Source organism: Psammomys obesus, unplaced genomic scaffold (assembly GCF_907164565.1).
Source record: "Psammomys obesus unplaced genomic scaffold, mPsaObe1.curated_primary_1811, whole genome shotgun sequence".
Taxonomy (NCBI): Eukaryota; Metazoa; Chordata; class Mammalia; order Rodentia; family Muridae; genus Psammomys; species Psammomys obesus.
In genome coordinates, this window is record NW_026585504.1 from 41,450,535 (window position 1) to 41,465,880 (window position 15,346).

General features: G+C 53.5%; 1 protein-coding gene across 5 annotated transcripts in view; it reads left to right on the plus strand.

Annotated features, from left to right (window-relative positions):
- The window catches only part of Dgkz (diacylglycerol kinase zeta), a 41,902-nt gene continuing 26,556 nt past the window's right edge, over positions 1-15,346 (plus strand). The window contains exon 1 of one of the 5 annotated variants that reach the window (XM_055600523.1): positions 1-261. In XM_055600523.1, the coding sequence (XP_055456498.1) occupies positions 50-261 (212 nt within the window). In that variant the 5' untranslated portion in view covers positions 1-49. Of the gene's footprint in view, positions 262-9,525; positions 9,702-11,366; positions 11,753-15,346 lie in introns of those variants that run through there. The other 4 variants (XM_055600516.1, XM_055600531.1, XM_055600548.1 and 1 more) reach the window with 4 other exon arrangements.

The following is a 15,346-nucleotide window of genomic DNA, read 5'->3' on the forward strand; positions in this document are numbered from 1 at the left end:
GGGATCCCCCGCCTGGCCTTGCGGGACCGACTCGTAGTTCCGCAGAAGGATGGCCGAGGGGCCGAGGGGAGAAGGACAGCGCGGGGACAGGGCCGCCGGCGGCCGAACGGCGGAGGAGGAGGTGGTGAGGAGGCGCTGCCGGCGCGGCGAGGAGGCCGAGGTCTTCCAGCCCTGGCCCGAGGGCCCCCGGAGTGTGGCTGCGGGAGCCCTGGTGGAAGAGGGATTCCGCCAGATGCATCTCCGAAAGCAGGTGTCCTACAGGTAAGGAGGGACGGAGGGAGCGTTCACGACCACCCGCCGCTCTTCCGGCCCTGCTGCAGGGGCTGGGGGCTGAGAAGGGGTGCGGGATAGCTCCCCTTCTCGAACTGTGAATACTCCAATTCACTTAGCAGCTACTTATTGAGTGCCAACTGCGTGCCCAGTGCTGTGTCTCTGTTCTAGGAGTCCCTACCAATCTGTGTGATTGGGAGAGCAATGAGAATTCCTCTGACCTTTCTTCCAGGAGAAGCAGGGGCCCCCTGCACATTCAGCCTCTCTCCCCTGTGCCTTTCTTTGGGCTCAGAGGTGCCTTCTGCCACAACAGCTGGAAACCTGCTGCCCAGAAATGAGGAAGGGCGTTCCCACCAAGCCCTGAGTAGCACAGCAGGCCCACGCTAGCATCCAGAGCAGCACACCCCCGGCTCCTTTGTTCACCCAACATCTCAATTAATCCATCAACTGCCCACGTAAGACCCCACTTCCCTGCCACCCTGGCTCAAAGGCTCTCCTGGCAGAAACAGCTGAAGCGGACCCCAGGGGCCACGGTAATGACCTGGAGTGAGAGAGGGTACTGTTTCTCACAAAGATGGTGCCCAGGTGGGAAAGAGGAAGGAGGTGGACAGTCCTTACTTCCCTGTCACAGCATGGATGGCAGCCTCCCTCAGGAGGACCTGCTTCCCCCATCCAGCCCTTGGCACAGAGTGACATTCTTTGGAGGGTCCAGCAGGGACATCCCAGTGTGCATCAGCATCCCTGAAAGCCATTCACCTGATGAGAGGGAACAAGTCTCCTATCTACCAGCAACCACCTGGGGCTGGGGTATGTCTGATGCTGCCCCAGTTCTCCTCAGACCTTCTGGGAAGAAGGATCATAAAATTGGCCCAGCCCTGAGAGCTGAAAGGGTCTTAATGGCTACGAAGCCATTAGGCCTCCATCAGCTGACTGAGGATAGAGAGGGAACTTACCCACCATCCTGAAGTGAGATGCTCAGAGGAAATGGGAATAGGTTAGGCTCCCCAAGGGCCCTACCTGCACTCTGGGAATCATGAGTGTTCGAGGTGCCAATACCAAGGGCTTCCAAAGCCCTGCTAAGAAAAAAAGCATGCTCTGCCCAGGACCTCTAGCTAAGACAGAGGAGCTCCTGAAAGTGACCCTGAGGGAAGAGCAGAGTATGTAGAATCCGGGAAGGAATATTATTGATTAGGGAGACAGGGGACCAGGTCAAAGATATTTATTCGGTTTGTTTCTTTGCTGGCTGGGCTCATACAAAAAGCACCCCACCAAGATTTTCCCTAGATGCAAGTCAGGGCAACAGAGCAGCTGCTGCTGGAAAGGAGGCCAGGGTTGGGAGAGGCTTGGAGAACAGGACACAGAGCGTGGTTGGAGGACTGACATAGAAGATGCCATGTGTGCGAGAACACGCATAGGTGTTGGAGCGGCAGCTGGAAGGGCGTGGAACTCGCCCATGTAGAGGCTCCTCTACATGCCACATGCCAGGGAGGCCCTGGCCACCAAGGATGCATAGTAACTAAGCTGGGTCTCCACATGCCATGGAGGCCCTGGCCACCAAGGATGCATAGTAACCAAGCTGGGTCTCCTCTTCTAAGAGCAGGGCAGATTATACAGGATATCTCTTCACCTGCTGAGGCCAGCCAAAGGTCTGGTCCTTTCACCAAAAGTGGAGAAGGCATTAAGGGAAGGGGAGCCCCTGGGTAGAGGCCTGGAAGAGAGGAAGCAGCCCTGGGCCCTCTGAGCCTTCTGTGGAGAAGGCAGAGGCAGCAGGGAAACAACCACGTGGGCAATCTTGAGAGGCCTATTGACCTATGTTGCTGCTCCTCTCTTCCAGGCTGTCCCAGGGCTCAGGCCCACTGTGGCCCTTTTCACATCCTCCGCCTGCCACAGTTCCATAAAGCTCTGGCTCACAGCTAAGCCTCCAGTCCTGCTGTGAGGCGTTGCTAAGAAAAGAAGTTGAAAGCCCTTTGCTGAGAGAAAGGGCTTTCAGGCAAAAGCGCGGGGGCATAGAAATATGAGGGCGGGGAGGGGGGTGCAAGCAGAAACAGGACAGAGGCCTGGCTGCTTCTGACGCAAGTGAGGACCACAGGGGCTTTCAGCATGAGTGTGGAAGCTTCTAGGGAGGGGGGGGCGCTGCTGAGAAGTAGCTCTGGTCTCCTCCCAGAGCCATCACAGGCTGAGAAACAGAGCCACTTAGGATTTGAGTGGGGTAGGGCCTTGCTTGGGTTAAAAGGGACCTGGTTTCCAATAAATCTCCATCAAGAGGGACAGAACAGTATGTAGAGCCCTCACGTCTGCATCTGGATTGGGGAGAAGGTATCCCAAGGGCCAGAAGGAGTTCCAACCAGTTAGGGTTGGGTTCAAGGGACTTTTGGAGTGATGACGCCAGCCAGGAAGACAGAAGGGTATGAGGGGTGCTGGGTTTGTTGCCTGTGGGCCCCCTCTAGTGTTATGCCAGTAGTTGCCAAACCTCATCACCTGAGTATGTCTTTTAAAATGAGTTTTTAAAAAAGATTTTAAAATGTGTGTGTGCGCAGGATCCTAAAGAGGCCAGAAGAGATCAGATGCTCTGAAATTGGAGTTACAGGTGGTTATGAGCTGCCATATGTGTTCTGGGAATGGAACCTGGGTCCCGTACAAGACCAGGACATGGTCTTAACTGCTGAGCCATCTCTTCAGCCTCCTAAAATGTATTCTTACGGCTGTAGCTGCAGCTCAGCAACAGAGTGCTTGCCTAGCATGGGTGGGGTCCTAGTTTTCTGGTAAGACACCAAGGAGAAAAAAATAAAAATAAAATGGTTTCCTAAACCCTAGCCTTGGGCATCCTGCTCTAGGCTGACCAGAGTTAGAGAACAAATCGGCAAAACTATCCTGTAATTCTGGTAGTTCAGTCAGTTTGCAAAGCCACTTGTTTCACCTGTGGAGAAGCGAAAGAGAAAGATTCTGGATAAAAGAGGGTAAAACTGAGATGGTTTGCTGGGTGTGGATGACAGGAGTTGTCCCTGAACAGATTCTGCCTTAGCCCCGGAGTTCTGGCCCTGCCTGACATGGACTTGCGTTGGTCAGTCTTTTTCCTCGACAGAAGGAGGATCCTGCACAAGGCCAGGCAGTAGATAGTTTAGGCTTTGCAAGTCATTTGCTCCCTCCCGGTCATGGCTACTCAGCCCTGCTAGTGGTACAAAGGCAGCCATAGACCGTGTGTAGACGAATAAGTTTTACTTATGAACCCTGAACTTTACACTTCATATCATCTCACTGTCACAAAATATTATTCTTTTGCTACTTCCTGTTTGGAGAAAATTAAAAACCATTCTTAGCCCACAGGACTCTGCACAACCAGGCAGTGAGCCAGATGAGGCTCAGGAGCCATGACCTGGTAGCCCTGACCCAGTAAACGGGACAGCATAAATGTACGGGAAGCACGCTGAAGCGTGCATCAACTCGGGCGGGCGCACACTGTGGCTCCCGCGCTCCACCGCATGCGCATAGGCTTGAAGTCTGGCTGTCTCAGCGGGACACCAGCTCTGACCCTTCTGGGCCTGTGAAGTGTTCACCTCTAACCCTGTTTCCTTGTATGGAAAATGGGAACGTTAATACCCGCTCAGCAGTGTGACCTGAAGAATAACGCAGACCAGGGGCACACAGGTCCTGACTGGAGGGGGCGTAGTGAGCCGCCAGCTAGATCTGCCCCTAGAGTGGACCGAGTTAGGGAGGTCCAGGGAGGATGGTGGAAGCTGCCCCTGAGCAAGGAATTGAGGACAGCAAAGCCAACGAACGGAGACTACGAACAGGAACTGAGCATGTCCCAGGCCCCACTGCCCCCCGTATCTCTCCACCCTCCCAGGATGGCTAGTGGCGCCAGTTGTCAGGGAGGGTGCCCCCTGCGGCGGGCACACAGCCGGCGGGGACACAGCTCCTCGAGGGAGGGGCACCTGATCCTACTCTCCCTGCTGCTATTTACCAGAAGCTAAAAATAGCCCTGGAGTGACAGGGAGATGGGGCCGATTTGTAATTTAAATAGCAACAGGATAAAGCAAGAAGCTTGAGAGAGATCACATTCTGTCCCGAATTAAAAATGCAAAAACCGGGGGCAGAGAGCTGAGCTGGAGCAGGGGGAGGGAGGGGCCGCTGCCAGAGGGAGCCGGAAGCCGGGGGTCCGTCCATTTTCTTTCCTTGGCAAGAGCTGAGCCTCTAGTCGCAGGTTCACGCAGAAGAGGGAATGAAAGGCCAGAACCCGCCGAGTCCAGAAACGAGAATAGACTCATTCTAGGACATCCTAGAAGCAGCTGGCCGCCCAGACGAGGGTTTCAGCAGACTTCATTTTGGCATAAGGAGTTTGGGATGTGTCCCCAGCAGCTCAAATGCCGATGGCATAAGCCTTTTGGGTATGTCCAAGGTTGTTAGAATGTGACTGGTTTTTGAGGAGGCCCCCAGGGGTGCTTCTGAAAGTGAGGGCGTCAGAAAGTGTCTTGATTTTGTCTCAGCCAGTACATTTTCACAACAGGGCCATTCAGAAGAGCCCCTAAGGGCCTGGGCCCAAAGACAAGGGCCAGTGCAGGCTGGAAAACCTTCAGTGGAGAGGAATGGGGAAGAGACTAGGACTCCATTCCAGGCTCTTGAGCTCCACAGATGATTAGGGAAGGCGGTGTGTGCAGAGCAGGGTTGGGGATCCCTGAAATCCACTGACACATTTATTATGCTTCAGAGAAGTCAAGCAATTTCCTAAAACTCACACAGCAGAAACTTATCTGATATGTTTTGTTCCAAAGCCCTTCCCCCAACCTTGTGGGCTTCCACGGGCCTAGCCTTCCATTCTGGAGGGTCTTTTCTTTCGGCTCCATACTAACTGCTGGTATGTGGTAGGGGTAATGGGACAGGGCCTGAGGGACTGAAAGTTTTCTCTGAAACCTGGGAGGATTATCAGGTACCGGCCCTTCCTGCCCTAGGGGTTTTGTATAATGAAAACTGGGGGCAAAGGGAGTCTCTAGAGCAGGTCCCGCCGAACCTTAGAGAGAACCATCGGAGCTCTCCTCTTCCTTCAGCATGGGGATCCACATGGAGCCAAAGAGTAGCTTCCAAATGATGATAGTCTAAAGATCTGCCTTTGACTGCTAAGCTGCACCCCCTGCCCCAGCGGAGAAAAGTCCTGCCTTTTCTGTGTCCGGACCCCTCTCTGTTCATAGCTTTCATGAAGCCACCCAGGAGGGGTTTCATTTCCCACCTGTCCCCTGCAGCACCTACCTCCTAACACAGGTACACCTGTCCTCTCCGTGAGGCTAGAGCCTCCCGAGGCTGTGGCAGGTAGTTTGGATCACAGGCTTCACAGATGGCGAGGGACTTAGACTCCTAGTCCTCTAGGTCTCCAGCTGTGTCGTAGACTCAGCTGCTCTGGAAGCAGAGGCAGGAGGCTCAGTGAATGTGGGTGTTTGGGACAGCACTGTTCTACGGGGATCTGTTGTATGAAGTAGGTTTGGTGTTGCTAAGGTGGCCTCTAGGGCGTGGGGGGCCAGCAGGTGGCATAAGGAAAGGCGAACCCACCCAAAGCAGAAATGGAAATGTGACAGGTCACAGCTCCTGTGTCAATCAGAAGACTCCCAGGTCCCAGGACAGAGCGATGGCTCTATCAACAAAATGACTGTCATAGGCAAGCATGAAGAACAGAGTGTGCCGGTGAGCCCCCACAGCGCTGGGGAGGAGGAGAAAGGGAGAGACCTTAGTTGCATAGCAGGCAACTAAGCTAAGGCCCCAGCCCCAAGAAGCCTGCTTCCCTCTCTCTACTCACTAAACGCTCAGCCCATTTGAGCATCTCTAGAAAATCACTGAGCTCATACTTTGGTACCCAGCACCAAGGCCACGATGAATGACCCAGGGTTCAACCCTCTCGTAGATAAATATGTACAAATCTGATGATACAGGACCATTGGGAGCAAAGTGTCCAGGGTTAGCCCTGGATGGGTTGCAGACAGGATAAGTGTTGACGCTTGTCAGGTGCGTATAAAATACTTGTCTTATGCATGAATGAAAGCCTGAAGATTGGGGAAGGAGATTCCAATGAAACTGCCAAATCTAGAGATCTTAGGCATCATCTGCTTCAAGCTGAGCATGATAGCTCACCCTTTATCCTGGTGCTTGGGAAGCTAATGCAGGAGGGTTGCTTGAAGTTCTGGGCCAGCCTGGAATACGGAGTAAGTTTGAAGTTACAGCAGGCTAAAAAATGAGACCCCGCCACTCAGTACAGGGTACTGAAGATACAACTAAGTGTGGTAGAACACTGGCATGTAAGAAGACCTAGGTTCAATCCCAGTAACTGCAAAAATACAGACATAAACACCACAAAATAAAGCCAAAATAGAACTCACAGAGTCCAGCTTAAGGTTAATAAACAGTGCAGAGTCCCACAGCAAGGATGGAGTATGAGCTAAAGGACTCTTTCCCAGTTCCATTGTTTGGTTTGGGATCTGAAGGATGAAGACTCCAGTTGACCAAATGGAAAGGACCAGCATGCCAGCAAGAGAGTGCATCCAGCAGCACAGATAGAATGATAAATTCAGGGGTCAGGTTCACAACTGAGAACATGAAAAACTAGGGACAATTTGTTGATTGAGCATCTACTACAAAAGCATACACTTTTTGAGGTAATCTGAAAGAATACCTCCACAGGGAAAGCCTGGACTAAGAGACAAGAAGTTGCGAGAAGTCGGGACACAGGGAACCTGAAGGTCAGACCAAGGAGGCAGGCTTGGCAGGTTTTGAGGGCAGAGGATGTCCAGGTCGTGGGTTGAGTATTTGGTGGCCTGGTACATTTCTCTTCCCCAGCTCCCACTTGCTCATCCAGGCCACAGAAAGTAGAACACTTCATCCTCAGGGGCTTCAACAAAGCCCAGAATAATTTTCTTACCCAGATTCCTCTTCCTGTGTGTACCTGGGTGGATTCTGAGGGGTCCCCAGCTCCCCAGTGCTGGCACATGTCCCAGGAACTGCCAAGGGCATCCTTCCCAGTCCTGTACACCTGTCCCTCCCAGTCTCGTCCTCCCGCTGCACCAACCTGGATAGCAGAGCTGGCACAGACATCTTTGTACAGTATGAGCCCAAAGTGGCTGTGCCGTCCTGGGAAGCCTGGCCTGGCTTCCCCTCCAGAAGCACCATTTCCTGCTCTCTGCCTGTCCAGATGGAAAACAAGCCCAGCCCCATTTCCTCTGTTTAACTGCAGAGCTACTTGGAGAATGCCTGGGAGAGGAAGGCTGGGCCTTGCCACAGCCTCCTTTTAGACTGGACCTTGGCCTGGTGGGTAAAGTCTCTGATAGGTCACACCGCACAGAGCCCATCTTGAAGGACTCAGAGATCATGTTCAAGGGACAGCAATTGGAAAAAACGTGAGCATGACTATGCCCTCAAATCTTAGAAGGGCAACAAGGTATCTTTTTTTTTTTCAACAAGGTATCTTAATCCTGGGTGTGTGTGTGTGTGTGTGTGTGTGTGTGTGTGTGTGTGTTTAAACATTTTTCAGGGGTTTAGATTCTTAACCTCAACACAAGAAGATCTTAGACAAGTAAGATTAACAGCTCTGTGCCTCTGTTTCCCCACATGAAAGAAGAAAAACAGGACTGGCAAGATGGCTCAGAGAGTAAAGGTGCTTGCTGTAAGCTTAATGACATGAGTTTCATTTTCAGGACCCACATGCTAGGAGAACCAATTCTCACAAGTAATCCTCTGACTTCCACATGTGTAACATAAGTAAACATACACACACACACACACATACCCCAACACACAGGAATAAACACAACTGTGTGTGTACGTGCTGTTTTGTTTTTTAAGGCCAGATCTCACTATGTAGCTCTGGCTGGCCTGAAACTTGCTATGGCTGACCTTGAAGAGATCCACCTGCCTCGGCCTCCCAAGTGACCGAACGGAAGGCTGGCTTCAATTTTTCAAAAATTTAAAAAGAGGGAAACAATAAGCTACAACTCATAGGGTCACTGAAGGATTGAATGAGGTAGTTATATATTCGGGATGGTTTCTAGCACAGAAGTGCTTATTAGGCTGAGTGTTAATTATTCAAGGTAATGCATCAGGCAAGTTATTGAAAGCTACTACGTTCTAATCACAAGAATAAAAGGGTGAAGGCCAGCATTGCACGGAGGTTTGATGGCAGTGTCTGTAGATTCTGGAGCGCTCATGCTTTGTGGTGAACTGAACTGACACTGTTTCTGTCCTCAAGAAATTCACAGTCTCGCTCGCTGGAGTAACAAACACACACACAACTAAGGAGCTAATTATAAAGCATCATGATTAAAAAGTGCTTGAGAGAGGTTCAAGTTTTCTCCTCCCTAAACAGCCTGAAGACAGAGAAGTAAGCATGGCCCTTACCGTTGTTTGCTAAACCTTCCTGGCAGCCTCGACCTCCAGGGTGGTCTGGCCTCAGGGGATTTTCCCAGACCCTTCCAGCACCCTCTTGCCTCCCAGTTCTTAAGCCACACTGCCTCTCTCTTGCTTGAAACCTATGCCTTATGGTTCCCTCCATCTACAACACTGTTTTCCAGATGGTCACACTTTCCGTTCTCATAATTCATTTGGGTCTGTTCGCAAATGTCACCTTCTTGCCCAATTTCCCAGATTGCCACTCTCTTCCGCCTTCATTTTGGCTTCCTCTCTCTCTCTCTCAGCACATCTTATTGCTGGACATGCACAGATTGTCTGTTTTTGACTGGCTTCTACTGGGCTCTAGGTTCTGGGAAGGTAGAACTTGCTTGCTTGGGAGAAAATGAACATGAGCTGGTCTCTTCCAGCTCTATCCATTGCCCTTTTCAAAACACCACCACCACGCGTGCCTATGAGGTACTGAGAGAGAGCTAGATACAGACAGGCTTCGTACCCTGGAGCCAGTGTGCCTGTAGGAATGTCATGAAGGGAGAGACATAAACAGGACCAAGAGGTGAAATTCAGAGAAGTTATTCGGAAAGGAAAGGCATACTGGAACTGGGGTGCAAATTCCAGCCCAGGCAGGTCTAGTGGCTGCCTGGCAGCTTTCGACTCTTGGGGTTGTCTCTTGACTGCGCGAGGCTGGGCTTGTCCCCACCTGCCCCCTGCACTCCCATGCAGCTCTGTGCCCTTGCCAGCAGTGTTCTGCCCCAGTCAGCGGAAGGCGCCGAGAAGCCCTGTGGTCCTAGGCTTGAGCCTCCAGCCGGCCTCTAGCGGCCCCCCCACAAACCCCGGTCAGGAAGTGCGGAAAGAGGAAGAGAGTCGCTGGGCAGGATGAGCGCATTGGGGGCTGGCCACAAAGCAAGGGGAGGCTGCGATGTGGCTGCAGCTCTGGGCCCCGCGAAGGTGCTGGGGACGAAAGAAGCCGAGCTGCCCGGGGCACTGAGGCAGATGTGGCGCTCTCGCTCCTGGGACGTGCCACAGATCCCAGCTGAGGTTCCCCAGACACAGTAGGTACAAGGGTGGCCTGGGGTGGGCAAAGAGACCTCTATTCCTCCATGAACTTTCTGTCTGGTGTGGAAGAATGGAAGAAATGGGTTCACCCATCCATTTTCCATTAGTTCCATGGAGGCATAAGCTAGAGGGGTTTGGGAGTAGCTCTGATGTTTCCAGGCTTGGGGTAATTTGGTAGAAGGCTTCTCTCCAGGATACGAGCTGAGAGAGAACAGCAGGGGTTGTTGGGAGAGGAGCCCTCCCAGGACCGTGGTACACTGATGTGATGTGGTGCTGGAGTTTTCTGAACCCAGTTCAAAGCCTGTGGGAACTCAATGGGATCTTCAGCTGCCCCTCCCCCAGCTTTTCCCATCAAGCTTGATGATAAGCACCCGAAGACTTCCTCAAAGAAAACATGTGTACCCCAGGAAGCCAAGGTCAGGCCCTCTTCCTATCCAGCCTGCTTCCCATTGCTGGCTGGAGCCCTGGAGCCCAGCTTCTCTTAGGTCTATTAGAACCTCAGCGTATAAAAGGGGTGCTTGCTGGGCCTCTGGTTGCTGGCTGTTGCTCAGAATCACAGGCTAGTTCCTGGGTCACAGCCCCCTAGCTTTGGCTATTGGTGGCAGGCTCAGCCTGGAAAACAGGCTGCCAGAGCCCCAGAGGAGAGGGTGAAAGTGAAGGCCACACAGGATGTGGCTTTCGAGAATGGAGGCATCAGGGTGGCATGCTCTGCAGAAGAGGTGGCCTCCCTGTCATAGTCCTAAGTGTCAAGAGACCTCCTGAGTTGTGGGTCCCCAGACGTATGTGACGGTGACTTCCGGTTCCAACTGGTCTCCCTTCTAGAGGTGAGCATGTGTCAAACATGAATATTTCTGAGTGTGTCTGTGAAAGATGAGGTCCTGTTACCATTGTCCTGAGGATATCTGTGTGTAGGAGATGGTTTGTTCTATATGGGTGAATATGTGAACGAATATGGAGGTTGCAACTGTTGTCCCTATGTCTTCTTGAATGTGTAGGAAGTGCATAGCTCATCCTTATGGTATAAGAGCTCAAGGGGACACTGGGCATTGCGCTGGGAAAAATTCCTGGTGTTAGGAGTGGGTGAAGCCATTGGGAAGAGCTGCAGAAGGATGACATTGTCCGAGAACATCGAAGTTCTTTGTGAGTGTGTGAAGGTCACTGAATGACTTTGGTGTGAGTGTGAGTTTCAGTAAGGATTGTGAGAATTACATGGTGAGGGGCGTGTCTGCTGTGTGCAGGAAGAGCGCTGTGTGATTCTTGTGTGTGGGTGTGCTTTTGGATAGCCAAGGGGGTAAGGGGTGGAGAGCACATGAGTGGCTGAGTGGGTGCGAGAGAGCAACACATAACTGTGGATGCTGGGGGAGAGGTGGTGACGGCCGCCCTCGCGTGTGTATACTTTGATCATGTAGGTTGTTTGGTGGAGGAGGACATGGCGGGGTGGGCCAGGGGAGTCTGGGAATGGCTGGAGTGGCTCAGGCCAGGAAGTCAGCCCCATCCAGGCGGGCTGGCCTCGGAACTGGGGGCGGTACCCTCGTAAGTCCCGCCCCCAGGCCGCCCCGACGGGCTTGCGAGCCTGAGGCCGGCAGAGGGCGCCGTGGGGGCGAGTGCGGCTGTGCGGCCGAGGGGGCGTGCTCGGCGGCGGGCGGGCAGGCAGAGGCCCGGCCAGCTATGCGGGGTCCTGCGGCCGCGGCTGTCGGCACTTCCTGGAGCGGAGGCCGCTTCCCCGGCACCTGGGAGTGGGGCGCGGGGACGCGCAGCACGGGGCGGGCGGAGCGCGCGCTCGCCATGAGCTCGGCGGGCGGCGCGGAGCGGGCGTGCTGAGCCCCGGCCGCCGGCCCGGCATGGGCGTCTCCCGCGGGCCCGCAGCCGGCCGGGGCTAGGGCCGGATGGAGCCGCGGGACCCCAGCCCCGAGGTCCGGAGCAGCGACTCGGAGTCGGCCTCCGCCTCGTCCAGCGGCTCCGAGCGCGACGCGGGTCCTGAGCCGGACAAGGCTCCGCGGCGCCTGACCAAGCGGCGCTTCCCGGGGCTGCGGCTCTTTGGGCACAGGTGAGCAGGGCGACGGCGGGACAGGGCTGCGGGCATCAGAGCGCTCGGCGCAGGCGGTCCGGGTGGTGCGCGCGCTGGCACGGGCTTGTTGTGCGCTTCGTCCTTAGTGCAGCGACCGGGTCAGGGAGCTCTAACCCTCCCGCAGGAAGACAGTCACCCCAACTCCTTGGCACCAGCAGTCAAGGACCCTGCGACTGGCCACCACTCTTTTTGACAGTCTCCCTGAGCCTCCTGTTACCACCTTGGTGGGGGCGGTCACACCGCCCTTCGTGCTTCTCTGGAGCCTATTTGCCAACTACCTACCAAAGCTTGGTATCTGCTGATTGTGGTCACCGTGATTTGCCACAGCACATGGCTGTCCCCAGGTCACTGATTAAATTACTCAGTGTTTTAAACTTCCTGGGACTGTGGGTGCCTAGCGTTTTGCTCTTAAATAGCATGAAGATAAACCCCTTCTTTCTCCCTCTGCTAGAATCACCACCTCTTCCCCCCCTCGACGGACCTTCTTTCGGCTCTTGCTTTGGAAAGGGACGAAGTGCCCTATAGTTCAGAGCTGGCTGTTCAAGCTTCATCCTGCCCCCTCCACAAGCTCTCCGTATTTCACCATATTGTATCTGTGACTGTGGTGAGAAACTGGAGGGAGGGTATGGAAAGACTGAGTGTAGGCAGTTCATGGCACCTGTGCTCATCTGCCTGCCGGAAGAGCCGTGGTGTGAGGTGCCACCTACGGTCATCCTACCTAGCTCTCTGGTCGGTTTCCCATCTGACCTCTGAATTTCTTGGGTGTCTCAAGAGCTTGCAGCCAGTCATCTAAGAACCCTAGAGCTCTGATTGGACTCTGACCTCGGACTCTACCCCAGGGCCTCCCTCTTACTTTTTGTGGCTGTAAAGGCTTGGTTCTATTTGGCCCCTTCTGAGCTTTGCCTGTGCCCTTTCCAGGGTAGACTTCCGTACTAATAACCTGTGTGGTTTTCCTCTGTTGTGTGGGTGGTGTGCCTGTGGCGCTGATCCGTGCCCTCTGCCCTAGCCAGGGCCCTGCTCTTTGCACCTTCATTGTGTTGCTGAGCATACACCATACACAAGAGATCTGGCTCCTTGCGCTGGCAGATGGAGCTTTGTGGGCCTATGGGAAGCCACACAGGCTTCCGTATCACATAAGACAGGGCATGCAGGAAAGCTCCCAATACTTCTGTTTTGTCACCCACAACCCTGCAAGATAGAGCAGTTTACACCCAGCTCTGCAGGATGTAGCCTCCAGTGTTCACAGGCTCCTGAGGGGGGAGGGAGGGGCGCCCCTGAAGGCTTCCTGTTGCTGCCCATAGGGTAGCAAGTGTTGAGTGTTTCTGACCTGTGGCTAGGCCAGTCTTGAAGAGCGGGTTTGTGGATGCAGGGATGAGCCTTGGACATATTCAACAAGAAGAGCAAGCAGAAGTGATCGGTACCTTTATATAATTCTCTAAAATAAGGAGGATAGGTTCTATTTTCTCACTTTCGTAGATGAAATAGGCACAGTGTCGGGGAGAGGAACCATTTGCTCAGAGTCACACAGCACCTGAGAGGTAGAGACATTTGAACTCAGGTTGGTCTGATTCCAGAGTTCACCCTTACTTTCTTTATACCAGGATCCCAAATACAACATCCCAGAGGCCCACGGGAGCTTTAAGAAGGCCAGATTCTGAGATCGTACCGTCAGCATGCCTGGCTTTTCAACTCTAGAAGTGAGCCCGGGCCCTTCTCTAGCGCTTCCCAGCTAATTCTGCTCTACAGCAGTTGGAGGGCCACGGGATCACACCACCCTGGGATGGGAGGTGATCTTCCAGGGTGCTCAGTGAGAAGAAATCAAAGACTGCCTCTAGCATGGATGGTGGTTCGAGGGGCTTTAGACAGTGAAGACCCTGGGAGACCGTGGTGGGGACAGGCTCCTCTGGAAGATTTGGGCAGTCAGGGTTTGTGCCCATTGGCTCCTTTCCCTCCATGGGAAGGCCAGGTGACAGGAGGCGTAGACATTTGGATTCGGCTCCTGCTCTAGGTCCTGTCCTTTTAACTAATGCTGTTCATGTGGTCCTGCTGCCCATGCTGGCCACTGGTAACTCTTCAGTGCCCCCATTGAAACCATCCTCCATCTTTTCCCCAGGTCCCATGCTCATTTATAACCCAGCTCTTGCTTCTCCATCAGTGTGCACTTTACCACACTGCTTCTTCCACCCCACTCACACCTTAAACCTTGGGGCCACGCATGACAGCCAGCTGAGTACTGACTGCGGGAGCTGTCTTGAACTCTGTATTTGGACCTTGGCTCACTTGCACAGTACATGAAGTTAGCAGTGTCTGCGGTGGGCTTAGCAGGGGGCGCTACATGTGTGCTACTCGTGGTCAGGTTACAAAGAACAGTGTCCCTGGTGTCTTCCTTCAAACCTACCTTTGCACCATACAACTGACATCACTGGGTGGGGGCCTGGGGAACAGTTTGCCATCTCCCTCTTTTTAGTCCAGTGAGACACAGAGCTGAGCCGTGACTTCCTCAGCTTCTAACTCTAGCCCACCCCACTTCTTCATGGTGGGAACTGTCAGCCTTTCTTAGAGGAAGAGGGGGGAGAAGGGGTCTGCTATAACCCCAGGTCATCCGGTTCTCCCCAACCCTGGGTGGAGCAGGCTTTCTCTGAACCTAGCTTTAATCAGTCTCCAGTGGGAGAACAGTTGCTCAGAACCAGCCCAGGGTCCGTGGAGAGGGGACAGACTCACCCTCTGGCCTTTTGCCAGCATCTTGGTCCTGGCAAATCTTGTAGATTAGCTAGTTTTGCCCCCCAGGGGCGTCAGAAATTACCTGGCACCACACACATCTCAACAGAAGGTGCTTTGGCTATCCAAGCCCCTGCGAGTCAGAGCGTCTGTTCTGCCATCTCTGCCCTTCATTAGTCTCAAAGTCATAAGCTCCCAGAGGGCAGGAGACACACCTGTGGAGCAAGTTTGACACAATGGGTCCCATTTAGAGGCCATGCCACATGGGGATTCTGAGCATATTCCTGAAGACAAGGCTGGCAGAGGTGCCCGATGAGCAGCATGAGCAGAAACAGCCCCTGTTTGGGGTAGTTTTGCAGTGAATGAGGAGGGACACGTTGAAGGATGTCTCTCTCTCAGAGGTGAAAACCCCTGCCTGTGGCGCCAAGATGTCTGGGGGCAAAAGGAATCTCTCTGAGTGAATCAATTGTCTTGCCTAGGCTAATGCTGGGAACAGCCCAGGTGGCTGTAGAAGCCCTTGGGTTTCTGCCAGTTTGGGGAAGAAGGGACCTCAGTGCCTGAGCTGGGTACATCTTGCTGTTTGTGCCCTCCACGGCCATGTGCCCAGGTATGGAGCTGGCTCTGGTTGGCAAATGAAAGAAGAATTCTAGTCCCTGTCACATGGACCATTTTCTGGCTTGCAGGGCAGAGGAGGGAATGTCAGTTCCTGTCATTTTGTCACAATGTCACAATGGCAAAGGTCAAACCCCAGCTTGTGGACTGACCAGGATTTGCACTTAATGCAAGACAGTATGAGAGAGGGTGTCCTTTTAGTCAAGGACAGGGGAAGGACTCCTGCTTCCTGAACAGAGAAAG